The sequence below is a fragment of the Linepithema humile genome, chromosome 5 (genome assembly GCF_040581485.1).
Source record: "Linepithema humile isolate Giens D197 chromosome 5, Lhum_UNIL_v1.0, whole genome shotgun sequence".
NCBI classification, from domain to species: domain Eukaryota; kingdom Metazoa; phylum Arthropoda; class Insecta; order Hymenoptera; family Formicidae; genus Linepithema; species Linepithema humile.
This window is the reverse complement of record NC_090132.1, coordinates 19,357,939-19,375,762: the sequence shown is the minus strand read 5'-3', so window position 1 is coordinate 19,375,762 and position 17,824 is coordinate 19,357,939. Positions and strand designations below refer to the sequence as shown.

Below are 17,824 nucleotides of genomic sequence, written 5' to 3'. Positions count from 1 at the left end.
TTGTTCGTAAAGTAAGTCAATCAAATTTGTCGAAAAATATCAAGCTTGCACATATAAAAATATAAATTATAGTTAGTATATATACTTGTCTTATTGACTATCCAGTTTTTGTTTGACTTTTATAACGTACTGTTAACAAAATTATAATACAAATAGAGATCACAATTTTGGAACTAAGCTATAGAACGTGGGTTCCAACCCGTCACTGCTATTACACCTAATCCGATGGAACAAGGATCGACATAGAAGACGCGCATTGCGCACACGCAAAATACTCCATCGGTATAATGGCAAAGGACTAAAAAAGATCTCCTTTGTGATCATCCCGAAAATCCCATCAAAAACATATTATCAACAATGTATAATTTAAATGCTACTTGAAGTTATAAAACATTATACGTAACTGTTTTGCTAGTATTTGCATATATTTACATATATTTTGCGCAATTTAAAATTCCATATAAAATGGATATTATGATTCATATAAATATAAATCATTTCCTTTCGTATATCTAACGTATTAAACAACCTTAAATATAATATGCAAATGTGTAATTAATTTTATCTATGTGTGTTTAATTAATATAAAACTGAAAGCTTTAAACAGCTTTGACTAAACATTTTTAAAGACATATTGTTATTAAAAATCTCGAAATTTCTTGCCAAAATATTCTACAGTATTTGTAAGAAATTAAATCTAAATTAAATTTAAATAAAGTATAGAAAAATATTCGTCCATAAAAGATTATATAACTTCTAACGATAGTTAAGCACTCTCGTGCAAGTTGCAGATAGCTCTGCCCATAAGTATTGAAAATCTCGTGAGAAAAGCTTGGTAACTCGCACAGGCATGCTTATCAACCACGAACATATTTCCCCACGCTACGTCGCATCGTCGAGTTTCATGATTGCATTTTCCGTCGCCTGCGGACATACGAATGAAAGATGCAAGAGGTGGAAACGGAGGTGAAATGGGAAAAATAATAAGTACGCAAAGAAAGCAAAAGCATATGAAAAAGCTTGTGACCAATACCCGATAAAATTTTACTAGCTATAAGTATTAAGTAGTGTTATCGGCCAAAAAACGCTTTTCACGTAAAATAAAAGACATTGATGTGTTCGAAAACTCTATTATGTTTATCTAAAAAATAATGAATTTCAAATATCATGAATTTTGAGAGTGTCTATTTGTCCGTATTATCAATATGTAGTAACAGCATGTAATAAGTGAAAAAGCAAATATCAAACATCTAACTACACAGATTTCAACTTTAAGAATATATCGCTTTTTTGATAAAGGTACACGAGCATGGTAGTTCGCGACACGAACGAAACACGGAAGTAACCCCGACGTATATGAAGATGTACGGTGTACGTCGCAAACGCATTTGCCATTAACCGAAGTACGCGACAACTGACTGCACGAGTAGTATAAAAGCAACTGTGAGCTTTTCTTCCTTTCTGAGCTATAAAAGATCGCATCGTGACGAAACTGCGAAAAAAGTTGAAATCGCTTGGCACGTGAAAAGGAACAAGCAAAAATGCTGAAAAGCACCAAAAACGTATCGCGTATTTCTCCACCAATGTAATGTATACATGTATCATGTATAGACTGTTTGAATATTTTACAAAGATATCGTAATACTAAGCATCGTATGGATAACTTGAAAATCAGCCAAATATTTTTGAGATAGTAGATTGTTGTTTATAGCAAATATTATTTCGCGAGAAAGTTTCATCGTAAGACCAAATAATTCAAGTAATAAAAATAGTTGTTAAATAAAATTAATAAATATAATTGATAAATACAAAATTTTTCAATCATAAAAAGATACTAGTTACAAAATTATTAAATAATTATAATGATGCCAAAAGCAATTATGTAAACAGCGAAAGTTAAAGAAATTTATTAAAACTATGTGTGTATAATTATGTAAAATTTATTATTACGAAAAGGAGACATTCTTTTCGGCTTAAAATTTTTACAGTTTTTTTAACAAACTCATTCTCGGTCTATTTTACATAATTGCTATACATTCGCATTTCATAAACCTCTTTTCCGCGCTCTTTGTTTAAAACATCTACTATACAAAGTCTGAAATTCCATGATGCTAATTAAAAAAACTTTCGCAAAGAGAAAAATGCAGTAATTAAATATTCCGGAGTGCATCATGTTACGTACTTTAGACCAGAAACTTTGTAATTGCAACAACATGCAAGCGTGTTTTACGCAAAGCAGTTTTTCATAAAAAACATTTAAAAATGACGTTTTTTTTTCTTGATAATAACTATTCTCTCCAGTAAGAACTTATGCTTTTAAAAAATTGTCTCATTTACAATACATACACTACCAAAATCAAATTGCAATGCTAAATCTATTTACAATCTTCTGCAATCTTTCGCAAATATGTGTTACGAGAGATAAAGAATTGTTTTCAAAATTATAAAGAATTATATTTCTTTTTTCTAAAATATTTTTTAAAACATTTTCCAAAATATTTATAAAGTATTTAATGTAATATGGAAATAATTTAAAATAGATAACGCAATAAATTGGTTATATTAAAATTCAATATTATTTCGAATAAATTGTGAAAATTATCTGGTCTGACGATATATATGAATTACGGAAATAATTATAGTATCTAGCGGCGCGGAAACAAACTTCGTCAAAACTCAGTATAATTAAATATTTCTTCTCCTATCTTGTACATCTTCCTATCTTAAAGTACAAAATTTTATAATATTAAAAAGACATAAAAGAAAATCGAAGTTTCTTTTTCAAATACATATATCAAATACATATATTTTTCAAATATATATAGGTACAAAAAATCTAACATAATATAGTTACGTTCCTCACTCTCTCTCTTCTTAAACTTTAATATTAAAATCACAATTACATTATTAACAGATCTAAACAAATATTATACTGTAATCAAAAAATTTATTCAATATTTTCTAATTTTAAACTTTATACTTTTAAAATAAAAAAATAGAACTATATTTACAACAAGTAAATTTATAATAAATAAATTTTCCACAAAAAAACTAATCCATAAAACTTATAATGCTACGAAAATCCTCATTAGCATACTCTTTAATTTTTAATTAAAAATCGAATTATGTCACAAATACCTAATAAATAAAACAGCTAGAAAACTGAGTTTGCAAAATTAGCACAAAAGAAAACGGAATTACAAGAGAAATTTCGATAGAATTTTATTATTTTATCTTCCCAATTCCAATAATATTGCTGACACCCGGCCACGAAATTACGTAAGAATGGATCCCGATTTTGCCCGAAGGTATGTACACCGACAAGACCGACGAGAAAACCGACGAATTTCAATTTTCGCGTGGAAAATCTGCGACACTCCGTACATCACTATGTAGACGGCGCGTATATCTATGTATACAAGCTGCGAGCTCGCACGCGCGTTATGGAATGAGGGCGGCTATTCACCAGATACCGGCGTAACCGGGAAATTGCGAGATCGTGGAAGGTTCTTCATAACTACTGGCGCGCGCGCGAGCGCTCGGCTCCCTGGCATTATTACTCGACAAGTCCTTCACGGCACGGTATAAGGAGTACAACCCTGAAATCCTTTGGGTCTCTGGCGGGAGGTGCCGCGATGAGACGGTGCATCGGAGTTATCAGACGCCAACAATAAAGCCGAACGAAGGGAACGGAGGAAATAATAGAGTGAACGTTTATTACACCCGGTGTGAAGAACATCGTTCGAAGAAGTTCGTATAGCTTGCACGATAGCGCGTACGACGGAAATATCTCTTGCAGGGCAATCAATATGAGAGCAGATCGCAAATAGTGTCAATATCATTTCCACGGTAAATAATTAGTCTTTCTTATAATAAATTATTTAATTATTTTTCAAAAAATATAAATAATAAAATTTACTATACTATACTAATTAAATAGATAGTTTTTACTATTTGAGTAATCAAAAATTTATAATAAGAAAAAGGTTTCTCAAGATATAAAAGATAATAAATTATATATATTATACGTACTACTCGAAAATATGTATTACGTTTCGCTCGCATTCCACAAGAAAAATTTATTGCTTAAAACGGAGATACTTCTCGAGCGACTGAAAGCACATTTTACGCCAACGTGCAGCCTGGATCCGTAATTGGGCTTTGTTGGGCGAATCGTGTTACGTAGCAGGTGACGACAATGACTTGTGTAATGCTAACAGTGATGTAAGCTTAGGTAAGCTTGAGAGAGAGAGAGGCAAAATCTACAGTGACAATTACGTCGAGTATAATTGTAATGTGATTTGGAGTGAGACGTTACCGTGGTGAGATCTCAAAATGACATCATCACTTACTTCAAGTATCCCAAGCACTGTGGTCGAGCACTGTGAAACCTTTCCAGGCGTATAATTAGCACCCAAATTTACTTAACTGAAACGATTTTCATGAGTGGAACGATATAACCATCGAAATACCAGCTATCCACGTATATATAGAAAATCCAATATACCCTCGGTAAAATCCTGTACCTTCCTTGCACAAAATCTTCGTTTCCTGTGCCTTCTGCGCGTCAAAATGTCTCTTCCTGGCAACTTCCTCTCAATCGGAAATCAATAACAACGCTATCGTAACAAACCTATTGTTTTTGATCTCCCCTTAAAACGCGTTTGAAATTCCGGATCTCCGTTCGAAAGCATAAACGGAAAGAAGACAGTATGATTTGTCACTTGTCAGAGTACAATGTCACTGATCAATCAAGTGCGCCATTCACAACCGTCTGACGCGCGACGCAAGAAAAAATGACTTTGCAGCCGTGCGAAATAGAAAAGAATTCCTACCCGAAAGAAAACCTTATCACGCTGTTTTTACGAGGCATTCATAGTAACGAGCAAATCTTCTACGTGCGAAATTAAGAAGCATTCTTTCTCGGAGAGAAAGAACACTATTGCATTAAGATTGATGACTTGTATTATTTCTTTATCGTTTATGTCCAAGATATTCATGTATTCTTAAAAATGTGTGTGTATATATGTATATATATATATAATATAAATTCGTTATAAAAATACATTATACACAAATAAAAAATGTTATGTAAATCATTATGACGTTTTGAGATAAGCCCAAATATTTGAAGCAAATTAAATATAGCAAAGTATTAAAATAAGAGTTTAAAATTTGTAATGGAATTCATATTTATGGCACTCGCGTGTAAAAAAATGCAACTAAAAAAATACCAGTTTCTCGAAACTGACATTGTAAGTTTTCAGGACATAATGCAAGAGGAATGAGAAGGTGTACGATATAATATACTTTCGTGCCTCGGTCTGTGAAAGTTTACGGTAAACGGTCATATTATTCCCGCGGTAAAGTTTTTCATGGGAAAATGCCGCAAGAATATGATAGAAATGGGAAGACCAAACATGTATATTCAGGGAATGGAATTGTAAAAACATCTCGGTGAGACGCGCAAATAAGTTTTTACGACAAAAATCCACAATGAACGCGTATCTCGTGTAGTACTATTTTTATAATCTATTTAGATGTAGAAACGTTTGATTCAAAGTTTTCTATGATTAGCGAAAGATATAAAAAAATTGTACAACAAAATAAAAAAACATTACTGCAATTGTGCGATTTTGCAAATATTTCATGAATCAAAAATCCCACATATATTCATTTCTAACGTTTATTAAGTAAAAAGTATATCGATATTTTATAAATATAATGCACAACAGCTTCATATAAACATTTCAATATAAATAAATAAAATCAGATAATATTAATTATGCTTAACTTTGATGTTAATTTTAACCACCTCAACTAATAATTCAATAACTTTAGATATACAAAAGTTTTATTTGACCATGATCTAATATATGTAAGAACTAAAAAAATTATGCATAAAATTAATAATGCTTTGTGCAAATTTTAACATCTAAAAAGGTATGATATCACATTTCCATAAAACAAGTTCTCCTTATGATTTATGTATTATTCTGCCTATCAAGCGAGATTTCATGTCGCGTTTGTAATTCTAAATATCGATCCATTAAGTCCAATGCAATTAGCAACTATGGCGGAATAACGCGCAGCACGACGTCGACGCACAAAGGAAGGCGTGGCAACGTTCGTCGGACCCTTAATGCCAATGCCAATGTCAGGGTTTTCCCGGTCAATCACCTAAACACCCCTATCTTTGTGTCACGGAAACTCGTTGTAATAATTTTGCTTTTTCTCACAAACCCCTTCGCTTTATCTCTCACCGTCCGCTGATAACTTTTCCACATACGATATTGCACCAAGCTCACTCTCTGAAGAGGATAGAAGCGCATTTACCCCTTCAGCGAGTACTAGAGTCAAACCCTGAGGGTTGAAATATCGACTGCAGGATTGTGACAGATCGCCAGGTTACCGACGCTGGAGCTTTTAGCTTTCTGTTGCTTTCGTATCACACGTTCGTAAACACGAAACGACGACGTAACACATGCATAAAATGCGTGTATTATAAATATCAGTTTGAAGCAATAAATAGTTGATAATTATCGCTAAATAAAAGCTTTAAATGCAAGTCACTGAAGTAATAAAACAGAAGTAGTAAAACAACGTATAAAAACAACCATAGTTTAATTTCGTGACCACTACTTCTCTCTCCACCAACTTGATGGGTCGTTGTTAAAACAAAAACAACAAAAAAAAAAAAGAAAAAACAGAAAAACCGGCAGGCGAGCTTCCAATAATGCCTCGCAAGCACGAATCGAGCAGCTTGAAAGCGTTACTGGTCACTTTTACAACTTAGCACGGCGAATTGCGATAAACTTTAAAGGCACGACAACGCTGTAACAATCCAGTCGTTCGCTTCGAAATCTTTACATCTACGCCTAGAAAATGCGCATGCGACTAATAAGAGCATAAATAACGTGACATCGCGTTTCTGCGATCTAGGAAGCAATTTAGTTAACCGACTTATTATATATGCATCTTGTAAATTTCTTGACACATGTGCAAGCAAATAATTTTGTATATATCTTTCCAAAAATCTCGCATTAAAAACATATTATTAATTGTGTTTTACGTAATTATCTTGATTATCTTGATTAATTATTCGCTTATGCATATTCGAAAGTTATACACACAAAAAATTACTATCTTAAAATATGCTCAATTATTGTGAAATGTATGTAAGTGAAAGAAAATATAATCGGAAGATCTTGAGGACCAAATACGACCGATCATTTAAAGAAAGACTTAGAGAAAGATAAATACAAAAATAATTTTTAACAATTGTCTTACCTTTTGTTTATCAAGAAGATGCATGATTTCGTCGACATCGCCGACGACCACGGATTGTTGTCGTAACATTTCTTCTTCGACAGTGAGCCAATCACGTATCTGTAACATACGCAAACAAAAAACTGTAATACAATATGTTATAAACAGAAACCGTAATAAACATAAATAAACATGCACTCAATCCGACAGAGTGGTAATATTCTCGATTTGATTATGAGGGCTCGACGAAACTCTCTTATGACAAAATCTCTTTATTTGCTTGACTATATCCATCGATATAAAAATAATTTTAATCAATATTTGTTAACCTTATTTTTTAAAAAAATTCTGTAAATTGAAAGATACAATATATCTCCGCTGAGAAATAAAAATAAAAATATTTAACAGATATATACATAAATCAACAAATCATATCAAATCAATAAACCTAACAAATATATATAAAGTAAATACACATAAGTCATCTGAAAACTGTGTCTTCGATTATTGTTTGTAGTCCATAAATCGATAACGTGTCTTAATAAATTGATCACAAATTAATTATTTATTAGCAATTAACTCTTGTCCCCTAACAAACGTACAAATCGGAAATGTGACCATCGTTCGAAAACGGTTGAAATGAGATGGAAAAGAGCCGTCGGCTAGCGAAAAGGGGAGGATGCAAGACCGGAATTGGGATATTTGCTGCCGGAAATTAGCAGGGAGTGTCCGTTCGTAAGTGGCCGACTTCGATTTACCTCGTATCTACCTCAATATCCATTAAAAGACTCGAGACTAAAGAATGCGTGAATGCTAAATATAGCGTTCAATAAAAGTTTGCATTAAATTTCAAAGATATTTCCTGACAAATTTGAAACCGACATCCTTGATTAGAAAATATATTGTAGTTATGGGAATATCAAATAATGACGAAAATCGTCTAAAGTAACTTTCAATGAGGTTAATACTCGTTCACGAAAAAGTTCATAACTTGATTATCCTAAATAGATTAAACCGCTATTGCACAGCATGAGTGAGCATCAAATCATATTACAAATTTGCATTTTCCAACAATCATTACGGCGAACAGTTTTTTCTTGCAAATGGCTCTATTGATGCGTTTAATTAAATATCAAGGCGAATTGTGTAATCGCATTCCGCATTGGAACTACGAGTTGTAAAGCCAATAATACATTTAAAAGCCAGCGCGCGCGCGTAACGCTTCGCTAGACACCGAAAATAGCTCTGCTGGCGATTTTGTTGGTAGCGTAGTTTGTTGGTTGTGCATGGAGAGAAAGAGAAAGAGAGAAAGAAAGAGAGTTCTCTAGTTGAAATACTTCAAAAGATCGCGGCATTCAAATAACATATTGAAAAAAACACCTTGGAATTTTCGGCCTAACACACAGTGATCGATCGATGATGCAATTGCGAGCAGACAAGAAAGCATTCAACGAGGGTTGCCATGGATCGCAAACGTGAAACTTTCGAGAGAGTCGATAAATCGCGGAAGAGATAAACCGTAGTGTTACAGGAAATTAAGGTCTCGCTCGGTCCGGCTACCCTCGGAGTCTGCCACCTAGTCTAAGTGCCTGAGCTCGTTCCGACTTTCATTCACCCTTGTCCGATTCGAAACGACCTTGATTAAGTGCCTGTTGTCGAAAAACGATCATATCTCTTATCGTTCCTCGCGTTAAAATCGGCACAGGCCCGGTAATTTATGTAATTTGCAGTTTTTTTCTCTTTCCTTATCCATTTGTAAAAATCTGACAAAAAAACGAATTATTCAGAACAGAAACTTAAGAATTAAAAATAATTAATGGATAAAAAAATCGACAGAAAAAAAGAACAAATACGCGGGATAGATAAAATTTATTAATTTTAATTAATAGATAAAATTTTAAATATATTGATTCTTTTCACAGAATATGCAGCTTTCTAAAAAGTTGGTTAAATAACAAAAAGTTAGTACAGAATAGAAGCTTCAACCCTTGTAATTTCCGATTTCTGTACAATTGAATATAACCATTATTACCATAATATTTTATACTAGAAAATTTTGCAAATAAATTTGCATGTTTCTGTTATGTAATTTTTAATAATTTTTATATCCGTTCCTACGCGTAAAACATACATTCATTTTGTCAAGAACCATGAAACTGAAGGTTCCATACCAAGAGTTTAACGATCGGTTTTATCACCTAAGCGATAAAAAAAAGACACGATAGGGCGTATACACCTCCCTTCGGAAATCAGCTACGTCAAGAGAGCGATGCTTAGTTATACGATCCGTGCAAAGTTGTTTTTACTGACATTATAACAAACATCATCAACTTTAATCACATTGTTGCGAGTTGTCTCAAAAAACACTTCGTCTCCGTAAGTCGACAACTACTTTTAGTTTAATGGTAGAAAACAAATCCAAAAATAAAAGCTATTAGCAAAAGTTTATGTCTTCTACGTTTGTCTACGGGTTTCCCTACAGTAAAATTCTTCGCAAGAAGCGATTCCCGATGGTGTTGTCTCTGAACGACAGTAAACACGGAAAAGTTGGCACAGGTGCACTTTACACGAAGTTTCCTCATTGTATGACTTTCTGATGTATCAAATGGTTCATTGAGTAAACAATTTCATCTTCGTTCTATCGCCTTTCAATCGAAACTTTTATTAATTTATTAGATTCATCGATCGTTTATTAGATTTCATCGTTCGCGAAATAAAAATAATACTCCTTTAATAAGATTGTTATTCAATTTTAATAAAATGTTAAACATATTCAAGAGTATTTAAAAAATGTAATATTAATTAAACAACTCACATTATTCTTTTGGCAAGTTGCACAGCAATATCAAAAATTGAATCCTAATAGACATTAAACAAATTCAAATATTTCTAATATTTTAAACCCAATTTAGTTATTAAGAATATAATAATATGGAAGTATTCTAATATCGTTAATCACTCGTAATATAATGAAAATAATGTCTGCTATTTCAATATTTTATGCAGAATCCGTGTAAACTCGAACTAGCTCCACATATTTTGTCAAAAGGACGACCAAGAATCTAATAAGCTGAATACCACAAAGAGACTCGGTCTCAAATTATTGGAGTGCCATGGAACACAGGAATTCGATATAGGAAACCACATACTAACATTGTGTTCAGTGAAATTTTGAATATGAAACTTGCTTTACATACAACAAAAATTCACATCGTTGAATTTTTCTTGAATAGTATCTATTTACTTTCAATCTTGTAGCTTACAAAATGTAACATTTCGTACTTCTATCAAATGAGAAAATAAAATGAAAAGTGAAGTAATATTAATTTATTTAATTTTGTCATTATTGTAAATTAGAAAAAAAGAACTAAAAAAATTAAATATAATTTCAATGTCACACTCTCTTATGTATGATTTTATATAAAATGCGCCATTTTAAAAATAAATAATATATTTTTATTATTTACATTGTAATCTTCAATTAGTAAAATTGTAATACTTTGATTTTTTAATCTTTAATTTCATCTATCTAAAAATTCAAGTTCCCAAGTCATGATTTTTTTATGTGACTTTAAATATTATCAAAGCCATTACTGACGAACATATTCAAGATATTGAACATAATATCTTACTCCTGATAAAATATCTCAATTATGCTTCTTAGAAACAGATAATTCTCATCTTTGTAGTAAATTCCACGCAATTCAATCAATGCGATAAACAGCATGCATAAAATGTGGGTTGCATGAAATGATAATCATAAAACGAAATAGAATTTCATTGGGAACTTGATTCCTGCTCGAGTCTCGTTACCTCGAGGCCTCTCATCGCTTTATGCAAACAGCACAATACTTGTCATTGCGACAGCATAGCCGGAAATAGAAGCAGGGAGATAGCTGTTATGGCGTTGGACTGGTTGGAGTCTGACTGTTGACTCGGCAAATAGGAAAAGCGTACAGGAGCTTGTGCAATGTTGACCGAGACGTTGGTAAAAGTTGTCCGGACAATACGCGGAGATATTAAATGTTGCCAAAAAATGTTTGCGTCAAATTTCGCAGAACGTATGTCGTAAACATTAATCGATTACTTGTAATGTATTATATCATATTATAAAAGTTTAACTATAATAAATAATAAAATGTGCTAACATAAATTTTATTCTCGATGCTAGCAACAGTATGAGAGCATATACGGGATCAAAAATTACTTTACCATTATAAAGAGTGTATACCGGGCAAAATGTGATAAACGTGTTTCAAAGAAAAGTGTAACGCGGTTCTGACACGCGCAAAGGTTAAAAGACGTTTTGTAAAACATATAAATGTGATGGCTTCAGGTCATAAAAATTCAAAGAGAATAAATCTTTGAAGAGCTGGTGGAAAAAATGCGTTAAAAGCTCAGGAGAGAAAAAAAAGATGGAAAAGCCATGAGGATTTTATAAATAATAGTCAATGTAATGTTACACATTTATATTCTATCGTAATAAATGCACGAAAAAACTGGTTTTAATATGGATCATTGACTCAGCTTGTGTCCCAAATAATACAAAATAAAGCCAGAATATAGACAGATAGGAAGAGAAGGTACGCTTCGTTAAGCAATATCGTGCCGTAACAAGGAAGATATATTCGAATTTAAGGACCCGCAGGGCGTAGCGCGCGAGCTAGGAAGATATTCTTCGACAAATCCAAGGATATTAACATCTACGCATAAAACGCTGATCACGTAGACCGACATGGCTACCGTGTCTACTAAAACCGAATTAAACTTATCGCGTCAGCCGAGTGCGTCCTTAAATTAAATTTCCATGCTGTAAAAGAGGATAAATTTCCGCTCCGCCGAACCGGCAAACCACGAAGGGAGCATCCGATGTAGATACAAAAAGTGAGATTTGACTTAATTTATTTTAGCATATTTATTGTGCTCACGGTTTATGCTTGTCATAAGAATCGCAGCGCAAGAATACGAAGAGTGAATGAGGATCAGAATGGCGTGAAGGGAGAGATACTCGCAAAGTAATTCGATAAAATTGACTAAGTTATACGCCTGCATGAACGTCGGTCCCTTCCCTTCTGCGCTGTCCACCGCCATCACACACAAATCTAATTCTCGTCTCTAATGATCGAACTCGTGCCACCAATCGTCGAATATTCAGTCGGGATTACATTTCTTTTGAAAATTTCGTCGTCGTAATCAGATCGCGGTCGGAAGAAATTCGACATGGGCTAGAAGTCGAAGACAAAATCTCATGAATAATTTCTTATTGCGTCAGCACGCTTATAACACATCAACAATAGACAAGCCTGAAGACTCCATCTACAATTCCGATGATGACTCTCTTCGATCGACTCTCTTCGAGGGCGAGGCTATTATTATCAACTTGCACATCCTTCGCTTGCAGCTCACGTAAAAAATTCATCGGAATTCGCATTCAGAAGTATTACCGATGATAAGAGACTATGCGAAAAATTTGCGAGATGTAGATTAATGAAGATAACGCTCCAAACAGAAGCAGCAATAAAAATAACGATAAATAAGATCATAATTAAACCAAGTAATAGAAAATATTTTCAAACAATGTAAAAAGACTTTCATATTACGCGAGCAGATTCAATAAATTATCATTAATACATATTTCACGGAGCAATCTAGAGTGTGAAGAAAGAACGACTTTCATTACGACATAGCCGTGATAAATAGAAGAGTAAGAATAAGGTTACTCAAAAGGACAGTATCCTTAATAGTCAATGAAGCTTTTGTTATTCGCGAAGTTAAAATGTCACGCACGAAGTGCCATCCGATTACTTCGTGATGGTTTGACATCTACCTGCAAAAAAAAATATATGTCCCCTGTTTCCGTATTCTCGCTACTTCGCCACAGATTTACATGTAATTTATGACGAAGCGTGTTTCGGAGAGAAGAGAACAGTGGTAACAAAGTTTATAAAAGCCGGTGTGCACAAGCGAAAGCGAAGTGAAAACGTGAATATACAATTAGTTTTTAATAAATGTTAATTTGCATGAAAAGTTTTAATGCGAGGTTTATTACTGGTCTTCGCGGACAAAGCGGACATTATCTAAAACAATGTATAGATATTCTTTTGCAATAAAATTTCTTATATAAAGTATGAAGTTTCATATTCTACATTTTTTGCATTTGTTAATTATGATTTACCGATACTAAAGGAGACGTATACATTATATATTGAAAATGTCGGTTGGTTACGTCGTTCCATTCCGAATACTAATTGTGGAAAGCGAATTCAATCTAGTCGACACCTTGATAATCAAGTTAAGACTCCTCGCTCTTGAGGGACATACTACAATACTGACGTGCACGCAGAATAGAATATCACGATATGCTTGCGTGCACACAATTTGCAAAAAGCGTTTTAAGTCACTCATTTTAATTTACAAAGGAAACATTCTTGCATCAGAAAACAGACATGTTACTTTTAGCCACATTTTCTACATATTCCCTTCCCTTTTCATTTTCTTCACAAAGCGTGGACATATTCAGTTTAAGTATAAAGAATTTAGAAAAGTACTTAAAAAGCGAAAAGAATAATATTACTCTTAAAATTATTTGTCAAAAAATATACGGCTGAATTGAATTATTATATCCATCAAATCAATGTAACATCGTTATATTTCTAATTTATTATAATATCGTTATTTGTACTCCAATATTTTTCATAACTGTTTTACAACATTATCTCATTAGAACTTTATACATCTATTTGTCTTACTCGATATTACACGAGCCAAAATCAGTTAGTATTTCAATTCACGTATAAAATACGTATTAAATTCTCTATCCGCTGATCAGATAAATCTTTCGCAAAATATGCAATATTCCACACAAGATCGTTTAATATATTTATCGCCGACATTCACCTAAAGAACATGTGAATATCCTTACTGTCGCACCCTAGGAACATGCGTTACGTTACCATATTCTCGTCAGTCTCTCTCCGCACTCGCGTAATTTATGCGCTTTAATTAGCCGGGATGCCCGAGGACAGACGGGCTCTTCCCATTATCGTAACTCCGCCATTTTCGGCGACGCGAGAAAACGGCTAAGTTTTACATCGCAAGTTCCACACATATTGTGTCCGACGTAAAAGATCTCAGACAAGTCTACGTGTCCAGACCGACGTACTTCGATTGCAATAGAAAAAAGCCGACGTATAAAATAAAACAGAACCCGAGAAAGAATAGCATTGTCGCGAAAAACATGCGCGCTCTTCGTTGAGAATATTTCTATCCCGCAGCAACACCGGAGTAATCAATCGATATCTTCCGATCGGGTTCCGAAGTTAACCGACCGTTAATTGTTATCTGTTTCTACTAAGTTTCCGATTTCGAGAGACGCGTAATGACGCCAAGTTTATCAGACTGTTGACTTTCTCTATACCGCATGAAAATACATCTTATACATATGTAAAGGAAATGCAAAATAATCCCTTTTCAATATTAAATAATTTTGATAGTTAAAATGTTGAGTTAAAATACAACGCAATATTAAATAACATTTCAATTATATAAATATTTTATTCTATTGCTATTAAATTTAAAAGAATATTTAAAAACGTAAAACAAAGCTTTTATCAATAGAAATTCTCATGTTACATGTGCAAACAGAAATATATTTTGCACAATAATTATAATTGCAAATCTCTATTGCCAGAGAATGTAAATTAATAAAATTCAAATAGCGATAAAATAAGAAACTACGTGCAGAATATTCGAGCGGCATTTATCGAGGAAAAAATAAGACAGCTCCTGTATTCCTTTTTTCTGCACGTACCTTTCAGTTATATAATGCTATTGTCCTGGCAGCTTCACGCACGCGTATAAGTAAGCGGGCTTACCTGAAGCACTGATTTATCGAGTCCCGCGACGAGGGCGGAAGCTGAAGTAGAGGGTGAAGGTGAAGACGAAACCGAGGAAGTAGAGGGGCTGCTAGTCGCTACGGGGGTCGACGGTGACGAGGGGGCGGGAGAGGGTGACAGCCCCCGAGAGCCCCCTGCAGCTGCACCCGCCGCCCCCGGTGCTGCGGTGCTTACACTCCTTTCCACTTCTGTAACAGGGAAACAAAACCATATCTCCATTAGAGCGCGTCGCACCGTAAAAGTCAGCAGGCCGTATCTCCTGCGGCCGCCCGCCGACGTGACGAAAATTGATGCGTACTCGGCGCATCAGGAAGCAAAACGAGCATTCAGACATCCGCGGAGTTTCGGTGATGCTTCCGTACCACTGCGTACATGCACCGAAATATCGATCATTCGAGCTTATCGGTAGTAATGATTGTCACAAGTCACGCGCAATTGAAAAGCCACACGATTAGTGACGTAAAGATCGTATTTTTGCGTACAACATCCCGTTACATTACGTTTTCCACGAAAACTGGTAATTTTCCAGTCGACCCGACAACGTTGTATTCTTTCTCACGTGCGGTGACAGATAACAAGACGGAAAAGGAAAGTTTGTGTGCTCATGGGCAGAAAGATAGAGAGAAGGAAACCGAGAGGCGGAATGGTTTCGAGGCACGTACCGACGGATACACGGTCAATTCATTGAATAGGAAAGTAACTTTCATAGTTTATAAGTTTACCCGCTTCATCCCCTCGATCGAGTCGGAGCGAGGCCACAGCGGATCCCAGGTGAACCCTACGCAGAATCGTCGAAGACGAGCTTAATGCCCGTCTCTAATGTAATTGAAAACTTTCGTAAACGCTTTTTCCAACCCCTCGATTTGTAACGCTCCTCTACCAGCCTTTAAACGCTACTTAGAAACGCATTGCGCTATTCGATAATAATATGAAATTCTGTTCCATTTACCTTTAAATGCATTCCGTTTGTATTTACACATGTTCGCTAATTCGATAGAGTGAAATCGAGTAAATTAATAAATTAAAATTATTTGTAACGATAATTTGTACTAATTAATTGCATCCATTATGATAACAATATCATAAAGCTGTTATATTTATCCGTAAAAATTAATATTATATATATTAAAATTTTACTTTAAGCATTCAAATAATATTATATTTGAAAATAACATATTTTATTATACTTTTGCGATATACTTTAAAATAAATAAATGTTATCATGTGATTATAATTGCAATCAGTAGAACTTGTAAAATGTATTGAACATTCCTGTTTTAGTTCGTTAATTATTACCCATATAATTTATCTCTATTGTATCACACATACAGCAAATAGGAATTACACACTTATTTATTAACGAACCAAACGAACGTCGTCTTTAATACATTTTATAATTCCGTTTTATTGAGTGAAAATATTACAATTTGAGAAATATATTTCGCGATATATATTGTAAAAATAATTTACATATTATTCTCCATCATTAATTATGCATCAAGATATGTATACTCGCGCGAATATAATAGAACTATAACCTGTACAATAAAATTATCAAAAATGCGATAAGTGTTGACTTTGGCAAGACCCTGCAAAAAACGTAAACTATTTTTGCGATTTCATCTAGCATTTGAATATTTCGTCGAGTACGAGAATACATGTATTTTTTACAATGAATTCTAAACGTGCCGCAACTCGAAGATTGCCTCTGGAGATGATAACTTATGCACGGAACCGCCTCAGTCCAGTTTTACAGAAGCTATTATATTTTTATTCTCGAGCTTTTACGTTCTGGCTAGTACCGGCGAGTATTATCTTAACAACCGGTCCTGCCCCCGTTTTACTGCTGAATTTCACTGTACTAAACTCGACGACGGAACGAGGAAGAAAAACTACGAAAACAAAGAGGGAAGCCAAGGAGAAGCGAAGAAAAGCAAGCGATGAAACGACGAGTAGACAATGTCGGCACGGGAAAGCAGTTTGCCCGCGTAATTACTCACAAACCGCGAAACTTTCGCCGGTGAAGAAATATTTCTCCGACTCCGGCGATATTTCTTATTGCGTTCGGTGAACTTCGAGAACGAGCTACGCGCTCACGACAAAGCACTTTGTCGTGAGGGTCGCGGGAAAGCGGTGGAACTGTAAGCAGCGCTGCTAATTCAAAGGGGAAGCGGTTATGCAAACGTACCGCGAGACATTCACCGTGAACTCTCAAGGATACCGTCCACCTTCTGAAGCTCAAATTTCTGCGCGTCCCATCTCGTCCGCTCGCGCAAATTGTGTGCATACAATTTGTAAAGTTGAGCACTGTGCAAATCTCTGTCGAAACAGCCAGAGATCTCCATGAAGAAAATAGCTACTCTAATTTGAATATCTCCTATAGTTTTGCGTGGACGCAAATTGAAGTAACGAGATTACTTAAACGCAAAATAAACGTAAAGAGTTTAAATCATTGATATATGCAGGATACACACAGATAGAAAATGTAATAATAAAAATCGTCAGAAATTTTGCAATAAAAAATCAATAAAAAATTTAAAAAGTAAATGCTCTGTTATTATGACTATAAATTCTATAAAATATGTAATATACAGGGTGTCTGGCAATAATCGCCCCACCGGTCATATACAGGTAGAGGAGGTCAAATCGAGTAGAAAAGT

At 34.3% G+C, this 17,824-nt stretch overlaps 1 protein-coding gene across 15 annotated transcripts in view; it reads right to left on the bottom strand.

Annotated features, from left to right (window-relative positions):
* Dys (Dystrophin) overlaps positions 1–17,824 on the bottom strand; it is a 419,847-nt gene that overhangs the window by 304,692 nt on the left and 97,331 nt on the right. For all 15 annotated transcript variants that reach the window (XM_067355317.1, XM_067355318.1, XM_067355328.1 and 12 more), the window contains 2 exons: positions 15,144–15,352; positions 7,291–7,389 (listed from right to left, as the gene is read on the bottom strand). In XM_067355317.1, coding sequence (XP_067211418.1) covers positions 7,291–7,389; positions 15,144–15,352 — 308 coding nt within the window. The remainder of the gene's footprint in view (positions 1–7,290; positions 7,390–15,143; positions 15,353–17,824) is intronic.